Source organism: Anabrus simplex, chromosome 6, assembly GCF_040414725.1.
Source record: "Anabrus simplex isolate iqAnaSimp1 chromosome 6, ASM4041472v1, whole genome shotgun sequence".
In the NCBI taxonomy this organism is placed as follows: domain Eukaryota; kingdom Metazoa; phylum Arthropoda; class Insecta; order Orthoptera; family Tettigoniidae; genus Anabrus; species Anabrus simplex.
Window position 1 is genome coordinate 257,490,733 of NC_090270.1, and position 20,989 is coordinate 257,511,721.

General features: G+C 38.1%; 1 protein-coding gene across 1 annotated transcript in view; it reads right to left on the bottom strand.

Moving 5' to 3' along the window:
- The window catches only part of LOC136876416 (uncharacterized), a 574,260-nt gene that overhangs the window by 128,905 nt on the left and 424,366 nt on the right, over positions 1-20,989 (bottom strand). Inside the window, exon 21 of the mRNA XM_067150371.2 lies at positions 1,661-1,883. Within this exon, the coding sequence (XP_067006472.2) occupies positions 1,661-1,883 (223 nt within the window). The remainder of the gene's footprint in view (positions 1-1,660; positions 1,884-20,989) is intronic.

Below are 20,989 nucleotides of genomic sequence, written 5' to 3' on the forward strand. Positions count from 1 at the left end.
ATTTGTTAATAAATCCATCTTACCCCCTATGATTGTTTCTCATTCGTGTTATACCTCCATTTCCTGTCATTGTTTGATATTTTAGTGTAGAACTTCGACTTTTTATCCTGACCCAATCGACAACCAACCCACACTCTGCCCAACCCTGAGTTAGTCGGATGTTCATACAGGAATGGAGGCATCGTCCTAGAGGGTATTTACCCCTGGGTACGGTACAACGTGTCAGTTTACATTATGTTCATTCTTAGTACCATAGCACTCGGTCCACAACCGTTATGTATTACCAGGGACCTACTGAATTCCATGAGTCTATAATCATACCAAAAATTTTTTACAACACAGAGCACCTCTTTTGTACTTTTATTCCAGACTTTTTAGCATGTTTAGTGTACTTGTATTAATTATTACTCACCTACGTCACACGCAATATTTAATTTTCATTTGCAACATTTTGAGCGCCATAGCCCTTTCCTAATTCAACCACACTTCTTATTGTAAATTATTATATATTCAGAAGATTCTTACTGCTTAGAAACATGTTTTAGGATTTCATCAAAATATTGTGTACGTTTAATGTGGCTGATGATGACCCCGAGTAGGGTTGAAACTAGTCCCATGTAATGTAAATAATATTGTAAATTCAACTTAGTACTGAATAGGTGGAAAACTCTCCTGTGCATAACTTATACGTTATCTCAGTTCAATACGGACCAACAACATGAAGTTCATAACCCTTGATGATTTATTTCAGTATAACGTAATTTCACTATAAGAAATTAAATTCTGAGGTCCCAAATTTTTTTTTTATGCTGGTATTTTACTGTATTATGAATGTTAACAATTGTGTTGTGAAACAGACCAGAAACTACGGCCTATAAGGAAAGTTTAGAAATGGATGAAATACTGGAGGTGTTCCTCAATGATGGCTCGTGTGATGAATGTGCCACGTTCCCGTTGAAGGGGAAAGTGATTGAAATCAGTGAATTTGAAAACTACCTACAAAATGCAAAACCTGGAAGAAGTTTCAGTAATCACCACAAGATCCACTATATAGGCTAACTTTGCAACCATTCCCAGCTAATTAAGGGCAAAATGTTCCATTGATAAGGATACTGATGGTATGCCTTTAGTGAATTGGTTTATTTTCAAGAATTTTTAAAAACATGTGCAAAAAATCATATATGCCAATTAAGTGATTAGTGCTGCAACTCACCACTTCACTTAACACTGTTGTGTACAGACGTGAAGGTTTGTACAAAATTTCAGATTTCTAAGTTTAGTACCAAGGGGACGTGACCAAGAATATCCAATGATGTACAGGGGATTTAAACAGCATGGCATTTAAATGGCTGGGCTGTCTATTTAAATCTCCCATACAGTAACACGTTCATGCACGTACAGTAACAGGTAGTGAATGTGTTAAGGTACAGCTTTGCCTAGTGTGAAAATGGGAAACCATGGAAAACCATCTTCAGAGCTATTGAACCCGCCATCTTTCAAATCTAAGCTCGCAGCTCCACAGTCTGAACTGCATGGCAAACTTGATCAGTAATCCATCAACTTCATACAGAACTACGTTCCAGAGGCAAATTGGGGCATGGAAACATTCATATCAAAATTATATGTATTCGTGAACAACTTACTGGATGATTATAATTACCTCTAACATATCCAGGACCATTCTCAAATAGCTCGGGATTCCTTCTCTTCAATTTACTTGCTTTCCATATCTTCCTCCTGTGAGGTACAACAGGCAGCGGTTTAGTTCCTTCCTCTTCTTCAAGAGGTTTGTAGTCACGAGGGCGGTTTATTACCAGTTTGTGTCCCTTGAACTCCACACCATCAAGCTGCAATGCATTGGTAGCATCCTCTGGTGACCGTAACTGTCAAGTAAAAAACAACATTCAGAGAAAACAGGACATATGGGCATCAAAAAATTGAGAAACTTTAGTGAAATCATAATGCCATTACAGCATTGTCAGGGAAAATAAACTGTATGAACTCGTATATTAAGAAAACTTCTTTCTTTTTTCTTTTTACAGCTGCAAAATGTAAGGGGAATCCAATGTGAGAGACACTCACGTTTTTTGTATGGCAAACATAATTTATAATACCAATATAATGGTCTTACATAATGGCAAATGGTTAACACAAGACCTTAAGGCCTATATACCGCATTTACTCACAGCATAAAACGTATTAGTACACCTGGAAAGACGACATTGATTTTGATCCAATGATGGCAGATACTCCTGGGGGTAGTAGATAATGGTTTCAACGTTGTCCGCCAACAGATAGGGTAGTTAACGTAAAAAATTTCATTTTTCCGTATTGAACCAAGAATTACAATTAAAAAAATTGATATTTCCACCTATTCAATACAATTTTAATGCTGTTATTCAATTACAACATATTAAATTTCACAGGACTAGTTTCAACGCGTACTTGCGTCATCTTCAGCTTTTTCGGAAAATAGGCAACCTTAAAATTCATGACATGTCTTAAAATGTTTGGCATGAAATCCCATTAAATCTATAATTAAAACCTTAACTCATTAAAAACTATTATGACAAGTAAAAGACTTGCTAGTCAGTCGTATGATAAAAGTTCATTGGTTAAATGATATTCTTATGAACAAGCAGTTGTGGAGTCCTTAAATTTGTTGAACGATTGATAAAATATTGTGTTCCATTTCACTGCAACTTGTATACTGCAGAACTATCTCGAAAAACGTGAAGGTTGGTCATATGGAATTTTCTGGATAAAATCTTCTATGTCTTAGGTCTATGAGGTGGAAACATTAAAGTAGTTTCTTGTGATGTTTGTGAAACCAATGTTTTCTGGTTCAATGCAGAACCTGTAAATATATTAAAACGTGGTTAACGATCCAATGTTGAGTGTTTTGTGGCTCTAATCAGCAAAATGATGAAGTAATTGTACGTAGGACTCACCTCAAACTGTCGTGAGACAATGCTATTACTGGCCACGCTCAATGAACAATGAAAGTTATGAGCAGGTCTGCATGATCGGACGTAGCTAAAGAGGGGAAGTAGGGGTGGGTTGAGATGATGTATGTGGGTCGCGCGTGTGGAGGGAGTCTGGTGGGCGTGGACTGCGGAACGAATATCGGGAAAACTTATTGTGTATTATACGTAAAATTAAATTCTTGTTTGGGATTTGAACATTTTTTAAAAATGTTATCAGGAAATCGAAGAGCACTTTTGGAGTTTCAGATATATCATTAAGATTGAGGTTAGCGTTAAAATATTGGTCTATATGAATGTAACATAATTCAGTAGCGTCCAGCAATGGTCCCTTGCTGAAAGTCTCTAATATTTATATATCTTGTTCCAAGTTTGTAAAATTATGTCTTAGCTCATGGATATGTTGTCCCACAGCGGAGAATCTATTATATTTTACTGCATTAACGTGTTCGGCATACCTTATCTTAAAGTTGCGCCCAGTTTGCCCTAGGTAGGCGCTGCCACAGTCATTGCATTGGAACCTATAAACACCTGACCTAAGATAAGGGTTAGATTTATTTACAGTAGCTGCATTGTGTAAAACTTCGGTACTTTTGTTATCTGTGCGAAAAGATATCTTTACATTATTCTTTTTGAATATATTAGTGATTCTGTGTATGTTGTTATTAAATGTAAAAGTCTACGAGGCTGAAATACGTAGCTCTTTTGTGAGCTTGTGGGTGTACTGAATCTTGTATTATAGTGACGCTAGTCTGTGTTGGTTTCCTGTAGATGTTGAAGGAAAAAGCAGGAGGCTGTCCCTTAATAGTTAGATCTAAAAAGTTAATTGATCCCTTCTTTTCAGATTCCAAGGTAAACTTGATGTGCGGATCTATGTCATTGAGTTTACTTAAGGTGGTCTTTGCATCTATTATCCGCTCATCTAGAATTACGAATACATCTACGTACCTAGACCAATGGTGTATGTTACCGAACGTGTTTCCATTATCTATCGCGGAATCCTCTAAAAAAATCCAAATAAATTTCTGCTAAAATACCCGAGGCCGGAGACCCCATTGATAGCCCATTTTGTTTATAAATTATACTATCAAAGATAAAGTAATTATTATTAATGAACAACCTTAATCAATTCATGAAGTCCTGTATCTCTAGTACGCTTAGGTGACTGTAAGTTTTTAAATTGTTATGAATGATCAGTATTATCTTACTGGTATTAACACTTGGAAACATGTTAACCACATCGAACGAATGTATTGTGTGGTAGGGTCGTAGTTCGAAGTCATTCAACTTGTTAACTAATTCAATAGTATTCTTAATTGATTTATTAGCCCTAAATTTATGATGTTGTTTGAGGAATTTCTGAATAAACTGTGCTACTTTGTAAAAAGGACTTGGTCTATAGTTTATTATTGGTCTAATGGGGACTCCGGCCTTATGGATTTTTGGAAGTGCTTTAGCTGTTGGAAGCCCCGGGTTCGTGTTAATCAATTTGGTCTTTTCGTGTTCCGTAAAGAGAAAAACCGCTTTCTTTAATGTTTGTTTTAATTGTTTTTGAAGTATCTGTGTTGGATCTTTCTTGGACACTGTGAAGGTCTTATCATCGAAAAATATTTTGGTTTTTTGAATGTAATCGGCCTTATGCATAATTACTGTCGTATTACCTTTACCCGCGTTGGTTACGATAAGTTCTTCGTCTTGAATCTTCTTCTTAAGGTTTATGATGTGTTTTCTTTCAGTAAAAGAAACCTCTGCCGTAACGCCAGTTCTATTATTGTTTGCATTAAAAATTTTTTTTGGTAATTGTCTTTTTACATCTGTCCTGTCATCATCCTGCAAATCTTGTGGCATTTTACGAATTGCGACTTCAGATTCTGTTAGTAATTTAGATCTAATTTATATCTTATATTTATATCTTTGCCTATTTCTTACGTTAACTGAAGCAGCTCACCAAGCAAAAACCGTAGCCTACCAATATATGGGCTTAAGAGTCAAAGTTGGAAAAATAGGCAAAGATATAAAATTTATAAAACATTGTATTTCACAGAATTTGACCCTTAAATTTCTGAGAAGTGTTTTCAGAAAACATAAGGTTCTAAAACATCAAAGTCATGTTCATTTAAAAACTAAAAAGTTATGGCTAAAGAATGAATTAAAGTTTCTTCATAAGAAAAAATCCTATTTAAACCAGAAATTGTATGAGGCTCACCTCAAGGCCACGAGTTCACTTACGAAAGCTCAATGAAACCTCTTCCAAGCTCAGGTTCAAGACAAACTTACCAATTTTCTTAATATCATACAGACAACATTAGAGAAAAAACTTAACATCTTGCATAACGAAGTAGTAGCCAGCTACCCTTCCTCTATAAAACCTAGGCATAATCCCAAAGACGGATCAATGGATCAATTCCATACTCCAATAGTCAACTTGTCTACAATTGATTTAAATGAGGTGGAAAAGAGTATTCTTTCTAAAGGGCTCAAACACAATTGGCCTAATGTTAATTTGGCCAATATAGCCTCTAAATTAGTAACAGAATCTGAAGTCGCAATTCGTAAAATGCCACAAGATTTGCAGGATGATGTTAGGACAGATGTAAAAAGACAATTACCAAAAAAATTTTTTTTTGCAAACAATAATAGAACTGGCGTAACGGCAGAAGTTTCTTTTACTGAAAGAAAACCCATCATAAACCTTAAGAAGAAGACTGAAGACGAAGAACTTATCGTAACCAAAGCGGATAAAGGTAATACGACAGTAATTATGCATAAGGCCGATTACATTCAAAAAACCAAAATATTTTTCGATGATAAGACCTTCACAGTGTCCAAGAAAGATCCAACACAGATACTTCAAAAACAATTAAAACAAACATTAAAGAAAGCGGTTTTTCTCTTTACGGAACAAGAAAAGACCAAATTGATTAACATGAACCCGGGGCTTCCAACAGCTAAAGCACTTCCAAAAATCCATAAGGCCGGAGTCCCCATTAGACCAATAATAAACTATAGACCAAGTCCTTTTTACAAAGTAGCACAGTTTATTCAGAAATTCCTCAAACAACATTATAAATTTAGGGCTAATAAATCAATTAAGAATATTATTGAATTAGTTAACAAGTTGAATGACTTCGAACTACGACCCTACCACACAATACATTCGTTCGATGTTGTTAACATGTTTCCAAGTGTTAATACCAGTAAGATAATACTGATCATTCATAACAATTTAAAAACTTACAGTCACCTAAGCGTACTAGAGATACAGGACTTCATGAATTGATTAAGGTTGTTCATTAATAATAATTACTTTATCTTTGATAGTATAATTTATAAACAAAATGGGCTATCAATGGGGTCTCCGGCCTCGGGTATTTTAGCAGAAATTTATTTGGATTTTTTAGAGGATTCCGCGATAGATAACGGGAACATGTTCGGTAACATACACTACTGGTCTAGGTACGTAGATGATGTATTCGTAATTCTAGATGAGCGGATAATAGATGCAAAGACCACCTTAAGTAAACTCAATGACATAGATCCGCACATCAAGTTTACCTTGGAATCTGAAAAGAAGGGATCAATTAACTTTTTAGATCTAACTATTAAGAGACAGCCTCCTACTTTTTCCTTCAACATCTACAGGAAACCAACACAGACTAGCGTCACTATAAGACAAGATTCAGTACACCCACAAGCTCACAAAAGAGCTACATATTTCAGCCTCGTAGACTTTTACATTTAATAACAACATTCACAGAGTCACTAATATATTCAAAAAGAATAATGTAAAGATATCTTTTCGCACAGATAACAAAAGTACCGAAGTTTTACACAATGCAGCTACTGTAAATAAATCTAACCCTTATCTTAGGTCAGGTGTTTACAGGTTCCAATGCAATGACTGTGGCAGCGCCTACCTAGGGCAAACTGGGCGCAACTTTAAGATAAGATATGCCGAACACGTTAATGCAGTAAAATATAATAGATTCTCTGCTGTGGGACAACATATCCATGAGCTAAGACATAATTTTACAAACTTGGAACAAGATATATAAATATTAGAGATTTTGACCAAGGGACCATTGCTGGACGCTACTGAATTATGTTACATTCATATAGACCAATATTTTAACGCTAACCTCAATCTTAATGATATATCTGAAACTCCAAAAGTGCTCTTCGATTTCCTGATAACATTTTTTAAAAATGTTCAAATCCCAAACAAGAATTTAATTTTACGTATAATACACAATAAGTTTTCCCGATATTCGTTCTGCAGTCCACGCCCACCAGACTCCCTCCACACGCGCGACCCACATACATCATCTCAACCCACCCCTACTTCCCCTCTTTAGCTACGTCCGATCATGCAAACCTGCTCAGAACTTTCATTGATCATTTAGCGCGGCCAGTAATGGCACTGTCACACGGCAGTTTGAGGTGAGTCCTACATAGAATTACTTCTTCATTTTGCTGATTAGAGCCACAACACACTCAACATTGGATCGTTAACCGCGTTTTAATATATTTACAGGTTTTGCATTGAACCAGGAAACATTGGTTTCACAAACATCACAAGAAACTACTTTAATGTTTCCACCTCATAGGCCTAAGACATAGAAGATTTTATCCAGAAAATTCCATATGACCAACCTTCACGTTTTTCGAGATAGTTCTGCAGTATACAAGTTGCAGTGAATTGGAACACAACATTTTATCAATCGCTCAACAAATTTAAGGACTCCACAACTGCTTGTTCATAAGAATATCATTTAACCAATGAACTTTTATCATACGACTGACTTGCAAGTCTTTTACTTGTCATAATAGTTTTTAATGAGTTAAGGTTTTAATTATAGATTTAATGGGATTTCATGCCAAACATTTTAAGACATGTCATGAATTTTAAGGTTGCCTATTTTCCGAAAAAGCTGAAGATGATGCAAGTACGTGTTGAAACTAGTGCTCTGAAATTTAATATGTTGTAATTGAATAACAGCATTAAAATTGTATTGAATAGGTGGCAATATCAAGTTTATTTATTGTAAGATAGGGTAGTGGCATAGCTGACAGAGCACCATTTGCAAGTACCCTTTAATGGGGAATGTTTACAGCCATAAGGCTCAGTGTGACGTAAACGTGTGAAGCAAGCGGGCACCATGCCATAGAGGCGCACTCGTGCTTCCTACAGCCAAATGAGTGAGTTTGACAGGGGTCAAATTGTGGCCTTCCAAGTGGCGGGATGGTCCTTTCCGAGAATTGCCACACAAGTTCAATGTGCTGCGTCAGTTGTGGAACGATGCTGGTTGCAATGGTCACATGAACATTCTCACAACCATAAACGAGGTTCTGAACATCCACACAACACAGATGTCCGCCAAGATCATTGTATTGTAAGGGCAGCAGTGGCAGATCGTACAGTTACCACAGCACAGATAAGAGGGTTTGTGAACCCAGAAGTGTCAACACTGAACTGTTGCCAACCAGTTACTGGCAGTGGGACTACGGGCACGCACACCTCTAGCCCATCTTCCACTCACGCAACGGCTTGACTGGTGCTGTCAGAGGGTCACTGGGAAGATGGAATGGCAGACTGTGATCTTCATCGATGAAAGCAGATTTCGCCTACATGCAAGTGGTGGTTGTTTGTGCGTACGACGTAGACCTGGTGAGCGCTGTCTCGTAGAGTGCATTCGTCCAAGACACACTGGTCCCACCCCAGGCCTTATGGTCTTAGGTGCGATAAGCTGCAACTCTACTTCACCTTTGGTGTTTGGGGAGGGAACACTGACCAGCGTTCGGTACGTGCAGAATGTTGTAAGACCCGTTCTTTTGCTGTTCTTGCAAAAGGAAGGTGATGTGTAGCTCCAACAGGATAATGCTCGCCCACACACTGTGCGTGAAACTCAACGTGCTCTGCAAGACGTGCAGCAACTTCCATGGCCAGCATGAACTCTGGACTCTTCTCCTATTGAGCATGTGTGGGATATGATGTGTACCATTACACTATCCCTAATTAAGGACTTAATGTTCTTAAAGTCTAAAGAGTTTCTGACATCGTTGTGTCAATTTTAAATATCTTGTGCTGTAATGCCAACATTACATCCAACGGTTGTACAGGTGAATACAAAAGTGCATTGTTGGGCCGCAAATATGTGGAAGAACATTATGTTCAGTAGTATATGGGGTCCTGTTTTTGCTTTATGGGTACTTATGCTCATCCTCAGTCCATTATTCTGTTGCTAAACAAGCTTGTTTTTACTAAGACTTCTTGTTGAGATATAAGTTGCAGTATATGAAATATTGATATCAATAAAAGTAAGTGCGAGTGCTTCCCTCTTCATACTTGTGTTCCACTCGGGTGAAGTCAAATGATCTATGAAAGAAGAAAAAGAAAGGCAGAAATTAGATTAACTAATAGAGAGTGCCTATTGAATGTGTTGTCAACTATCATGTGCGTGTTACTTACATGCGAACTTGATATGTCATTGAGTATGGACAGAAGTGTGCTGCACACTGTTTAGTGTACGTCGTGTGGCTGTTGTAGCATTAAGATGGAGAGGAAGTGGGGAGGGGGAAGCAGCTTATGGAGGGGGTGGGGTGGATTGGGGTGTGTCTTGTGAGGGTTTGTTTGTGTGTGTGGATTTATATCTGCTGGTTCTTTTTAGATATGTATCTTTTAGAATAGGAATGGCTGTGTTAAAAAGAATGTTTGCTTTATCTGTGGTTTTGTTTAGGTTGAAGTTAGGATTAGCACTCTGGTCCATACTGATGTAGAAATCTTCCATTATACTGAGCAATGGACCTGTGCGGTTCATATTTAAAATTTCCATATCATTCTCGGTATTAGGGAATTTAAGCTTATAATCCTCGACGTGTTGTCCTATGGATGAAAAATGATTGTGTTTTATGGAGTTGATATGTTTGTTGTAGCAAATAGAAAAACTTCTACCGATACGTCCGATGTAGCTGGCTTCACAACTGTTGCATTTTATGTGGTATACTCCTGAGTGACTGTATTCATTGTTTTCATTAATGGATTTAGTGTTATGTAAGATAGTATTATTACATGTGGTTTTGTAAGCTATTCTTAAATTGTGTTTTTTGAAAACATTAGTTATGGGGTGGATGTGGGTGTTGTTAAAAGTAAAAAGTGCGTAGTCTTTAGGTTTATTGTATCTACTTAGTTTCAATTTTGGTTAATGTTTTATTTTGTGAATGATTTCATTTATCATGTTTCTAATGTATCCATTTTGCTTTGTTATTTCGTGAATTAGGTTTAGTTCTTTTTTTAGTTCTTCCTGAGATAGGGGTATATTGAAAGCTCTGTATATCATACTGTATTATGCCGCTTTTTTGTGTGTGTTAGGGTGAGTGGAATCTATCCAATACAATAAAAATAGATGACACCTGCCCAGTTATACGTACGCTGCCAGCAGGTACGAGAATCGGTGAAGAAACACAGAGCTCAGAAAATACTTCAGGGCTTATCAACAGTTACTTCCTGTTCTACAAGTCCAACAAAACCATCAAAATCGATTGCGGAACTGAGTACGCCAACGTCTGGTTATAAATGCAAACAAACATTAGGGAAAGCTGTAAAGCATTTGGAGCACGCTTTACAAGTGATTCTGCGGAAGAAACGGCAAGTTGTTTCTGCGTTGAGTGTAAAATTTGGTGTAAGTCCATCTAGCTCCGGCAAGAGCAGAAAGTCTTCACTTCTGAATCAAGAAGTGCTTATATTTCTCAATCCGGATGATATCAGTTGGCCATCTGCTTGAGCAAGATATTTTATCTCTGCAGAGGACAGTTCTGGACATAAATTTAAAAAACCAAATGAGTCATGTGCGTCACAATGCAAGACATATACTAAGTTTTTAACAATACCCACATCACTCAGTCTGTCTACTTTTTGTGGATTTCGACCAATGCACATTTCTGCGCACTACTAGGAATACATGATATGCATTCTGTGAAGCCATTCAAAAATATATTGTTCAGGTAAGAAAATATTATTCTGAAACTACAACCACACTCTCTGTACAATCAGACTACAAGATCGAAAAAGATGACAAAAATCCACCCCCCGTGATATGGCTTTTGAAGTGGGTGACTTCGTACTTGGAAAATACAGTGGAAAGAAACATTCAAAATATTATGTTTGTACCATAATTGAAAGTTATGGTGATATTTATTTTGTAACCAATTTTTGCAAATGCAACGATGAAGCTGAACTGTTCTTTGAACCACCGACGAAATACGAGTGCTTTTTAAATGTAAGTGAAATCGAAAGAAAATTACCGGTGACTCATTTTACTCGTGGAAAATGGTATTTTGAATTGCCTATACCAGAAGTAGAATTAACAAAAAATGTTTTATTCATTTTAGTATATTTTTTCCTGACCAAGCCTTCATTCAAACCGTAGGCTACTTAAGCACTGAATGCTCAGTTGTTTTTAAATATTTTAGTTCTTTTACATTCACTGTTATTAGTGTTAAATAAATGTGTGACAATTCATAAAAACAATTTGTTTATTAAGTAGGCCACATGTCAGTACCAGTATCTGTAGTTATATACCTTATTATTTTTTATTATTAATATTATTATTGTTAGGAGGAGGAACGAAGCTTGTAGTTTTATGTGACAGAACCGATAATCTCAGTATCATAAGCCAAGGGACCTAACTTTTTAAGCGAAATTCGAACCACCAGACGCGACTTTCACCTCGAAAATCACATGCATTAATCGGGTCTCGAACCCAGTCCATCTTGATGGTTCCAGGCAGCATGACCGCTGCATGCATTTTACCATTCAGTGATTGTATTTGATGCAGAGTTTAAGATTTATTAGCCCCTCATGCCATGTCGCCATAGCACTGATTCGCGTGTGTAATCCCACAATGAGCGAGCTCGATAGCTGCAGTCGCTTAAGTGTGGCCAGTACCCAGTATTCAGGAGATAGTGGGTTCGAACCCCACTGTCGGCAGCCCTGAAAATGGTTTTCCGTGGTTTCCCATTTTCACACCAGGCAAATGCTGGGGCTGTACCTTAATTAAGGCCACGGCCGTTTCCTTCCCAGTCCTAGCCCTTTCCTGTCCCATCGTCGCCATGAGACCTATCTGTGTCGGTGCCAACAGCAAAAAAAAAAAAAATAAATAAATAAATAAATAAAAAATCCCACAACGCTGTCAAGTAAACACGTAATGATCGCCTTCTACTATATTACGCAGACATTATGCAACTTACACATTTGTTTTCTTTTGCAAAATGTACCTTTGTCCTTCTTGTAAACAATATATTGACTTTATCAAAAAAGTTGCCACAATTTGCAGAATTTAGAAAAAACGTAAAGGCATGTAAAGTCAAAAGGCCGTTCCATGTAAACACTGACTATGTTAAAAATTTGATAAAATCGCATACATCAGGTTTACGACAATGAAATCTGTGGAGGTTGTTGAGTATCATCTGGACCAGGGCTGTCCAATGTTCGTTTCTACGCGAGCACATTCACATGATAACTAAGGGTATGCGGGCGCCAGGTACGATTCCACTAATTCGACTACTGTTATCGATACTACAACGACTATATAACAACAACAATAATAATAATAATAATAATAATAATAATAATAATAATAATAATAAATCTAGAATTAAAAATTATATGAAAATATATTTACTCACATGATTAATGTGAAATCTGACACTGCATGCTCGCTGCAAGTTGAGAAAAGTCTGGTGTGTAACTGGAACAGGCTGCTCTTAACGCGTCATCCAGGTGTGAGTCTACCAGGCAGGATCGGTATTAGTTTTTTATTATGTTCATAGTCGAAAACGCGACTTCACAAAGATAGGTTGAACCAAAACAAGATTGCATCTTCAGAGCAACACTGCGTCCACCTGAGTCCAGAAATTGCCACATGTTGCGTAGGAGGATTTCAAAGAAAGGTCTGACTGAAGGCTTAAAATTTCCATTTCTAATTCTTGAGGATTATAATTTTCGAATATTTCACACACCCTCCCTCCAAGCTCACAAACGTCAACAGAAGCGAAGGGATTATTGACAAACATGATCACTGGTTCAAGCATTGTAAACTGGCTAAATCTGCTACCAGATTCGGACCCAAGAGTTTCAAGATGTTTAGCAAGAGATGAAAAATCACGCTTTCTGCCATTTACTCTATCTGCCATAGATTTCAAATTTGGAAAATGTGAAAGGGAATTTCTATTTAAATGGACAATCCATACCGTAAGGTTCTTTCCAAATGCATTGACAATACTTATCATACCTGAAATATTATGATATTTTCCTTGCAATTCGAGATTTAACTCAATTTTGAGGTGATGTCTGCCAAGAATGTTAATTTGATTAGCCAAAATATATCATCAAGTTCGTGATGATATTTCCGAAGAGATGATTTCATAAAGTCTTGTATCTCGTCCAATAGGCAGCAAAACCGTTCGAGTGTCTTCCCCCTCCTAAGCCACCTTATGTCTGCATTAAGGATGACGTCACCATACTCCGAATCTGATATACTTAAAATATTTCTGAACAATCGATGACGAGTAGATGACGATCTTATATAATTCACGACACGAGTTACAATTTTCATATGATATGATCACACTTTAAAACCTTTGCGCATAAGGCTTCTTGGTGAATAATACAATGATAAGAAAGAAATTTGGAAATGATTCATCCTTAGGGCAAAGAGAAAGAAATCCATTATATCTACCAGTCATTGATGGTGCCCCATCTGTTGTTATAGCGACAAGCTTTGACAGTGGTAATTTACTCTCTTTGGTGAATTTAACGAAAGCATTAAATATGTCTTCTCCCCTAGCACGTCCATGAAGTGGCAATAGCTTGACAAATTCTTCCTTTACTGTAAAATAATTAAAAACCATTCTAGCAAATACACACAACTCAGCAGTGTCCGACATATCAGCACTTTCATCAAACTGGAATGAAAAATGTTCACACGATTTCAAATCCTGATGTAATTGATATTCCATATTATGAGAAATCTGTTCAACCCGCCTAGCAACAGTTTGGTGAGACAACTTAAGTCCTTTGATTGAAGATATCAATTCAGATTTATCTTTGTGAGATTCAAACAGAGATTCAGCGGCATTTAGCATAGCTACTTTCACTACTTCCCCATCACTGAAAGCTTTTTTCCTTTTAACTAGGACGTAACAAACTTTGTAAGAAGCTATTGTCACATTACGCATTTGCTGAACTGGCTTCTTAAACGCACATTGTTGCAATGCTAATTTAGATTTTAGGTCTTTCACTTTGTTTTCTTAGTTCAGAATTGACAGGAAAATCAGTCAAATTTTTTGTGATTAGTCAAAAAATGTGGCTGTACATTACTTCTTTTAGGAACAGACATGCTAGCATTACACAATAAACACATAGACTTTTCTTTGTTTTCAATAAAGCAATACTGGTCCTCCCATTCACTGTTAAAGTTATAATTTCTTTGCCTTTTAGCCATGTTAAGAAGAGTTATGTTTAATGAAACTGATTATAAACTGAATAATTTAAAGTTTAAATAATAATGAAATGAAAAGAAGAAAAAAAAGCACATGAAACATGTTGAATGTACAACTTATCACAACACAAAGCACTCAAAACGTATTCCATATTGTTTACGGCACAGCTTTGTTGGGATTAAAGTTACTTTGTGGGCAAATTGGGTGTCCCATTGTCATCCTGGTGAAACTTTGCCATGGTAGGTAGTTTATGGCATTGCAATCAAGTGAATCATAAGGAAGCGGTTCTGTTTGGGAGAATGTTTTTTTTTTTTTTGCTACGGGCTTTACATCGCACCGACACAGATAGGTCTTACGGCGACGATGGGATAGGAAGGGCCTAGGAGTTGGAAGGAAATGGTAGAATGGCTCCGTGAGTAGAGAGGGCCTTATACCTGGCGCCAGCCCCCCGCACAGTGAGAGGTTTGTAGAGGATTTCCCTTTGTCGCAACTGCTTACATGTCGAATAGCTCTCTTTCTGAACCTTTCGTCTATCTCTTCACTAATTGCGGACATGAGTCAGTTAGGCCTAGACCACATTTATGGCTTACTCAAAGCTCTTTGTGTATTTGGAGGTACGGATATAACAAATTTCCTGACTTTGAGGATGGTATTTGTAAGAGAAAAGTAGGAATATTTACTGAAATGCAAAAGTATTGTTTTCAAATATTAATTAAAATTTAATTTGGAAATTAATTGCGAAGGGCGCCATAAAAGGGCACCTCGGGCGCCATGGACAGGGCTGATCTAGACGTTATTGGGCATAAATCTAAATTTGTTTAGATGGTAAGTTTCATATATATGTTAAAAATAAAAGTACAAATTTAAACACGCGATGCCTGGAATTGGCCTATTCTAAGGATGGAGTATTTCAATTAATGAAAGCTTCTTCAGGTTGAATTTGAGATTTCTTTAACCAATACGAGGACAACTATGAAGGAGATACCTCCAATTCTGTCCAATCAATTTTGTATTTGTATAAAATCCACAGAAAGTGAAGAATATTACTGATTTTGTGTTACTGTAATGAACTCCACCTTTCATTTATGCCATGACCTACCTTGCCATATATCCCCATGGTTTTATAAATTTTATTAAATGCACTAAAATAGCAAAATCGGCCTCACAAACATACCACACCTAAGGTACCTTGTGCTCACCTGACTAAGTGTACTCATAAAGGGAACAGTATGTACTACCAGTGGATCCAGCTTGACTTGCAGGCAGTTGCAAGTACGGTTGCAATGACAGACACCAGGAAACCATCCTACCACAGAAAGTAAATAAAACATTGGACACAGTGTCTCATGGACTCCTCGCTGTAGTGTTATACTGGACTGTGTTGAAGAGATCCAACCTTTCACTGTGCTTTCTAACAATTGCAAAGTGCTTTATACAAAAGTTATTATACAAAATAAAACCTGTTTGTTCCCATTTAAAAAACGTCATGTGACCCTCAAATGATCATCTAAACGTTCTCCAAATAAAACACGACATATAGCATGTTCTTTCCCCCTTAAAAGCAAGCAACTTTTATTCTAGACAATTCTTATACAATGTTTAGTTTTTGAGGTACTGTACAGCTTTTTTTCTTTTTCTTTCTTTCTTTTTTTTTTTTTTTTTTTTTTTTTTTTTTGCTAGTGGCTTCACGTCGCACCGACACAGATAGGTCTTATGGCGATGATGGGATAAGATAGGCCTAGGAATCGGAAGGAAGCGGCCGTGGCCTTAATTAAGGTACAGCCCCAGCATTTGCCTGGTGTGAAAATAGGAAACCACGGAAAACCATCTTCAGGGTTGCCAACAGTGGGATTCAGACACACTATCTCCCGGATGCAAGCTCACATCCGTGCGCCTCTAACCGCACGGCCAGCTCGCCCGGTCTTGTACAGTCTGACATTACATGGTACGCCCTGTATATATGGTATGGTCCGACCCGGCCCAGTGTTCCACTTTCATTGCTTTTTATATGTGTTTATTTTTAAAATGCTATTTGTTCGGGACGTCGACCTATAGAGATCTTTTGCCCCTACTTGCACCACGATATGAACCTGCTTGTAATTGGAATTGCAGAAGTATAGTGTTGAATGTGAGGAAAGGAAAGTTAAGAATGACACAAACACCCAGTCCCCAGGCCAGGGATATTAATGATTTGTAATTAAAAGCCCTTGACCCGGGCAGGCGGACGTGTTGCCCCCTACACCGTGGGGCCGGGCACTTTCATTGCTACTTAAGAGTCACCAATCAGTGAATACTGTTGTTGCTCTATCTTTGTTACATGGTAGCCTAGTGTTATCTACGAGGGTAATCCCAAAAATAAGGTCTCCTATTTTTTTATAAATACAGAACTCTGTTCATGTTGCTGTTGGTCCCAATATTGTGAAGTGTGTTTCTCGTGCTCACATATAAACATGAGAATGCTGCACTGAGGCACTCAGTCGTGGCTTAGCAGCAGTTGAGAATGGAGCTCCCGTGGGATGTTGCCGCCAAGTGCAAAGTACACTCAGTTATTCGGTTTTTGAATGCAAAAGGTACTGAACCGATTGAAATCCATCGCCAATTGACAGAAGTGTTGTATGGTGAGTCGTGCATGGATGTGAAAAATGTTTGTAAGTGGTGTACAGAGTTTGCAGTCGGTCGGACTGAATTTAACAACAGATGAACAAAGGAGTGGGAGACCATCAATTTCCGTAGAGACAGTCGTGAAGGTTGAGCAAATCATGCATGAAGTTCAGAGAATCACCCTGGATGATCTCTGCACTTTGGCTCTTGAGGTTTCCTGAAGCACGGCTCACAACTTCCTGAACAGCATGGCGGTGAGCTGATATGACATGGGCATACAAAAACTTTCACAGTGTCTACAAAAATGCATCGACCAAAATGGTGATTATGTAGAAAAATAGCTAAATGTTCAAGCTTTAAAATGATGTAAACCATTGTAGAAATAAATAGGTCTATATATTTATAAAAAAATAGGAAACCTTATTTTTGGGATTACCTTTGTATATTTAATCACATATCTTGTTACAGGAGATCATGCGCATTCTTTCAGAACTTTCTACAACAGGCTTACATAGACAATATGTTACCTATGGATAACAGTAACTACCTGGTCGCCTGGCTCCATAGCTAAATCGTTAGCAAGTTGGCCATTGGTCATAGAGGTTCTGGGTTCGATTCCCAGCAGGGTTGGGAATTTTAACCATCATGGGTTAATTCTGCTGGCAAAAGGGCTGGGTGTGTGTGTTGTCTTCATCATCATTTCATCATCACGATGTGCAGGTCACCTACAGGCGACAAATCAAAAGACCTGTACCTGGGAAGCCGAACATGCCCTCGGACACTCCCGGCACTAAAAGCCATATGCCATTTCATTTCATTTCATTTTACTACCTGCTCAAGAGCAAAAGTGCTTGAAAATGATCTATGGCACGGTATCAAGACATAGATAAGCAGCGTGTGTTTGTTCAATGAAATGAAGTGATAAAATCAGTGAAAATGAAGACGCAATAGTAGTAAGTGAATGAAATCAACTAGGGATAGCATGCATCGATTGTGAAATTCTGAGACTTGTGTTTATACACAAAAGTGAAGGGTACCATATACAGGGTCTCTCTTATAAGCCCAGATCGTCCAGCAGGAGTACGGGAGGCGCGCACATTGTGCTCGACTTCGTAAGGAGAGTGCAGGTGTTTGACCTAGCATCAGTAGCCAGTCTGAATTTCAGCTGTTAACAGGGTGAGACAGTTACAATTGCAACATCATATTTTGTATGGAAAATTTATTTTAAGTACAAGTAGGTTCAACAGGTATGAGATGCATTTCTTCAGCAATTTTCTGGTGAAGTGCCACCTTCACGAGCACAGACACACGTAATTGTAAATAAATTTGAAACTACTGGCTCAGTGCTCAATAAAAACATGCGCTCACAAGAAGTTTCAACAGAGGAAAAGCTAGATGACAACGGTGCGAATCTTGAATGGTCACTGAATAAATCACTCACAACATTAGCACAACATGTAGGGGTTTCGGTTTCTTCTGCACACAGAGCTACAAAGCTGTTACATATCAAACCTTACAGGTTTACAAGGCAAAACCTGCTGATCCAGCCACAAGAGTGAGATATTGTGAGTTGTATGTTGCATCATTGAATGATCATTTATTTGACCCACAGTGTGTGTTCTTTTCGGACGGAGCCTGGTTTCACCTTCATGGCTGTGTGAACAGTCATAAGTCTCGCTATTGGTGTGCAGAAAATCCTAATGGTGTTTATGCAGTCCCTTATTATGAAGGATGACACTTAGAGCATCCTTTATAAGGTAAGATTACATACAAAATTGTATAAACGGTTAAAGCAGGGCAGCCTAATGCAACGTAAGTTACGCTGAGGTAGCTGCCTTTGCACGAACACCGTGCGTTTATAAAACAAGATCCTGTATATGTACGTTAATTTAGCTGGTGTCGCTACAAATGTTAGTATATTTCTGTCTTTCCCACAGGACCATTTTGTTGCATTTAATAAGCTCAAGCATTTCAATTAATAGGAAGGTGTACACAGAATTTAAACAAAATATGTTTTTACACTTGTTCATAATATTCATCAATTCTTTAATAAAAAGGAAAATATGGTAATAATAATAATAATAATAATAATAATAATAATAATAATAATAATAATAATAATAATAATAATAATAATCTGTGCCTGGTCAGCTTGCATGGGAGTTTAGCTCTGAAATGAGTAAGGGCTAAGCATAACCCTGTGTGACAATGGGGAGGGGTTCCTCACACTGGCATGGTATGTCCCAATGGCTGATAGAGTAAGTTCCTGTAGATATACAGGATAGACGTGAACTAGGCCAAAACATGTTGGAGTTGTTCATCTCGCAGCTTTTGCTTTATCAAAAAAGGCGATAATAGGCTGCATTAATTGCCTTTGCTTGTGAAGAAAATCCACCAGCAAAATGCTCGTGGAGTCCCAGAAACGGCTGCAAGCACCCTTTCAGCTGATGGGCGCATTTTGGTCTTGACTGGACCTGCTTTGTCTCTTCGATGCCACTCCATGCTTGCTTGCATTGAGACTATGGGGTGTAATGATGCACCCAAGTTTCATCACAAGTCACAATACGACACAAGAAATCCTCTCCTTCCTCCATGTAATGACGCAGGAGTCTCTAGGAAATTCCTGGCATAAAGTTCTTTGTTTCTGGTTGAGGAGATGAGGAATCCACCTGGCAGACAATTTTCTGAAATGGAGTTTATCTTGGATGATAGTTTGAAAACTTCCATAACTTATTCCTACGGCTAAAATAATTTGCAAATTTTTATTCGCCGATCTTCAGCAATAATGTCACGAATGGCAACAATGTTGTCTGCAGTGATGCTTGTCCACGGTCTCCTTTCATGAGGTTCATTTTCCACAGCTTCTTTACCTGCCACAAATTTTTTAGCCCACTTATACACTGGAGTCCACAAAAGTAGTTCTTCCTCAAACAGTGCACAGAGCCGGTGCAAAATTTTGGAAAGTTTGGTGATCTTGTTTGCGAGAAACTTTATAATGATGCATTGCGCAACAGACTTGTGCACCTCTTGTTCATTCATGGCGTACTGAAGCAGTCCAGCTCTCTAACGTCATTTGTGTGTGCGCATGCGTGCGCACACACTACTTCTCCAGACACCCTCACCAACACCATGGCAATGAACCACCTCAGTGGTACGTACAAATTTCCATTTATATTTGATCTGCCTTCATAAAATCAACACAAGGCGATGTTCAAAAGGTTGAAGCTTTCAAATGCACAGTTCAAAAAATTAGGGGAACATGTTTTGTACTGTCTGGCATGTGAATGTTAATTTGGTAGATGGGGTTCCAACGGTCGTACAGCATACCTTGAGACTTTAGCTACTCAGGATATGTCAAATTGAAGTTATACTCCATCTGTAGGCATAGCCAAGCATTAAACTGTCAGGTAACCCCTCAAAAGAAAGTGAATAGCGGTGTGTCCGTGTATCATGATGTACACAGACTACTGTGGTCATTTGAGCAAGTTGTACCTAAACCAGCACATCCCATGAGACATAACGAGGATCACGTCGCAAGGGCCATCACTTTGATCCAGGAAGGATGGACTTTTCATCGTGTTGCTGTGGATCTCAATGTCTCTCCGTCAGTTATTCAACGCTTGTGAAATCGCTACAATGAGACAGGCCAGTTCACAAGGAGGGTCGAACAAGGTCGTGGATGCATGACAACCCCACAGGATGACCGATATCTGACCATGTGTGCGTTGCGACGTCGTTCAGCAACTGCCAAAGAACTACAACAAGACCTCAGGATGGTCACTTGAATCACGGTGTCTGACCAGACAATAAGAAACAAGTTAACAGAAGTGACCTTAGGACCCAAACGTCCTGTTCGAATGCCCCGTTTAATGCAGCAACATCGCGTAGCTCACCTTCTCTTTGTC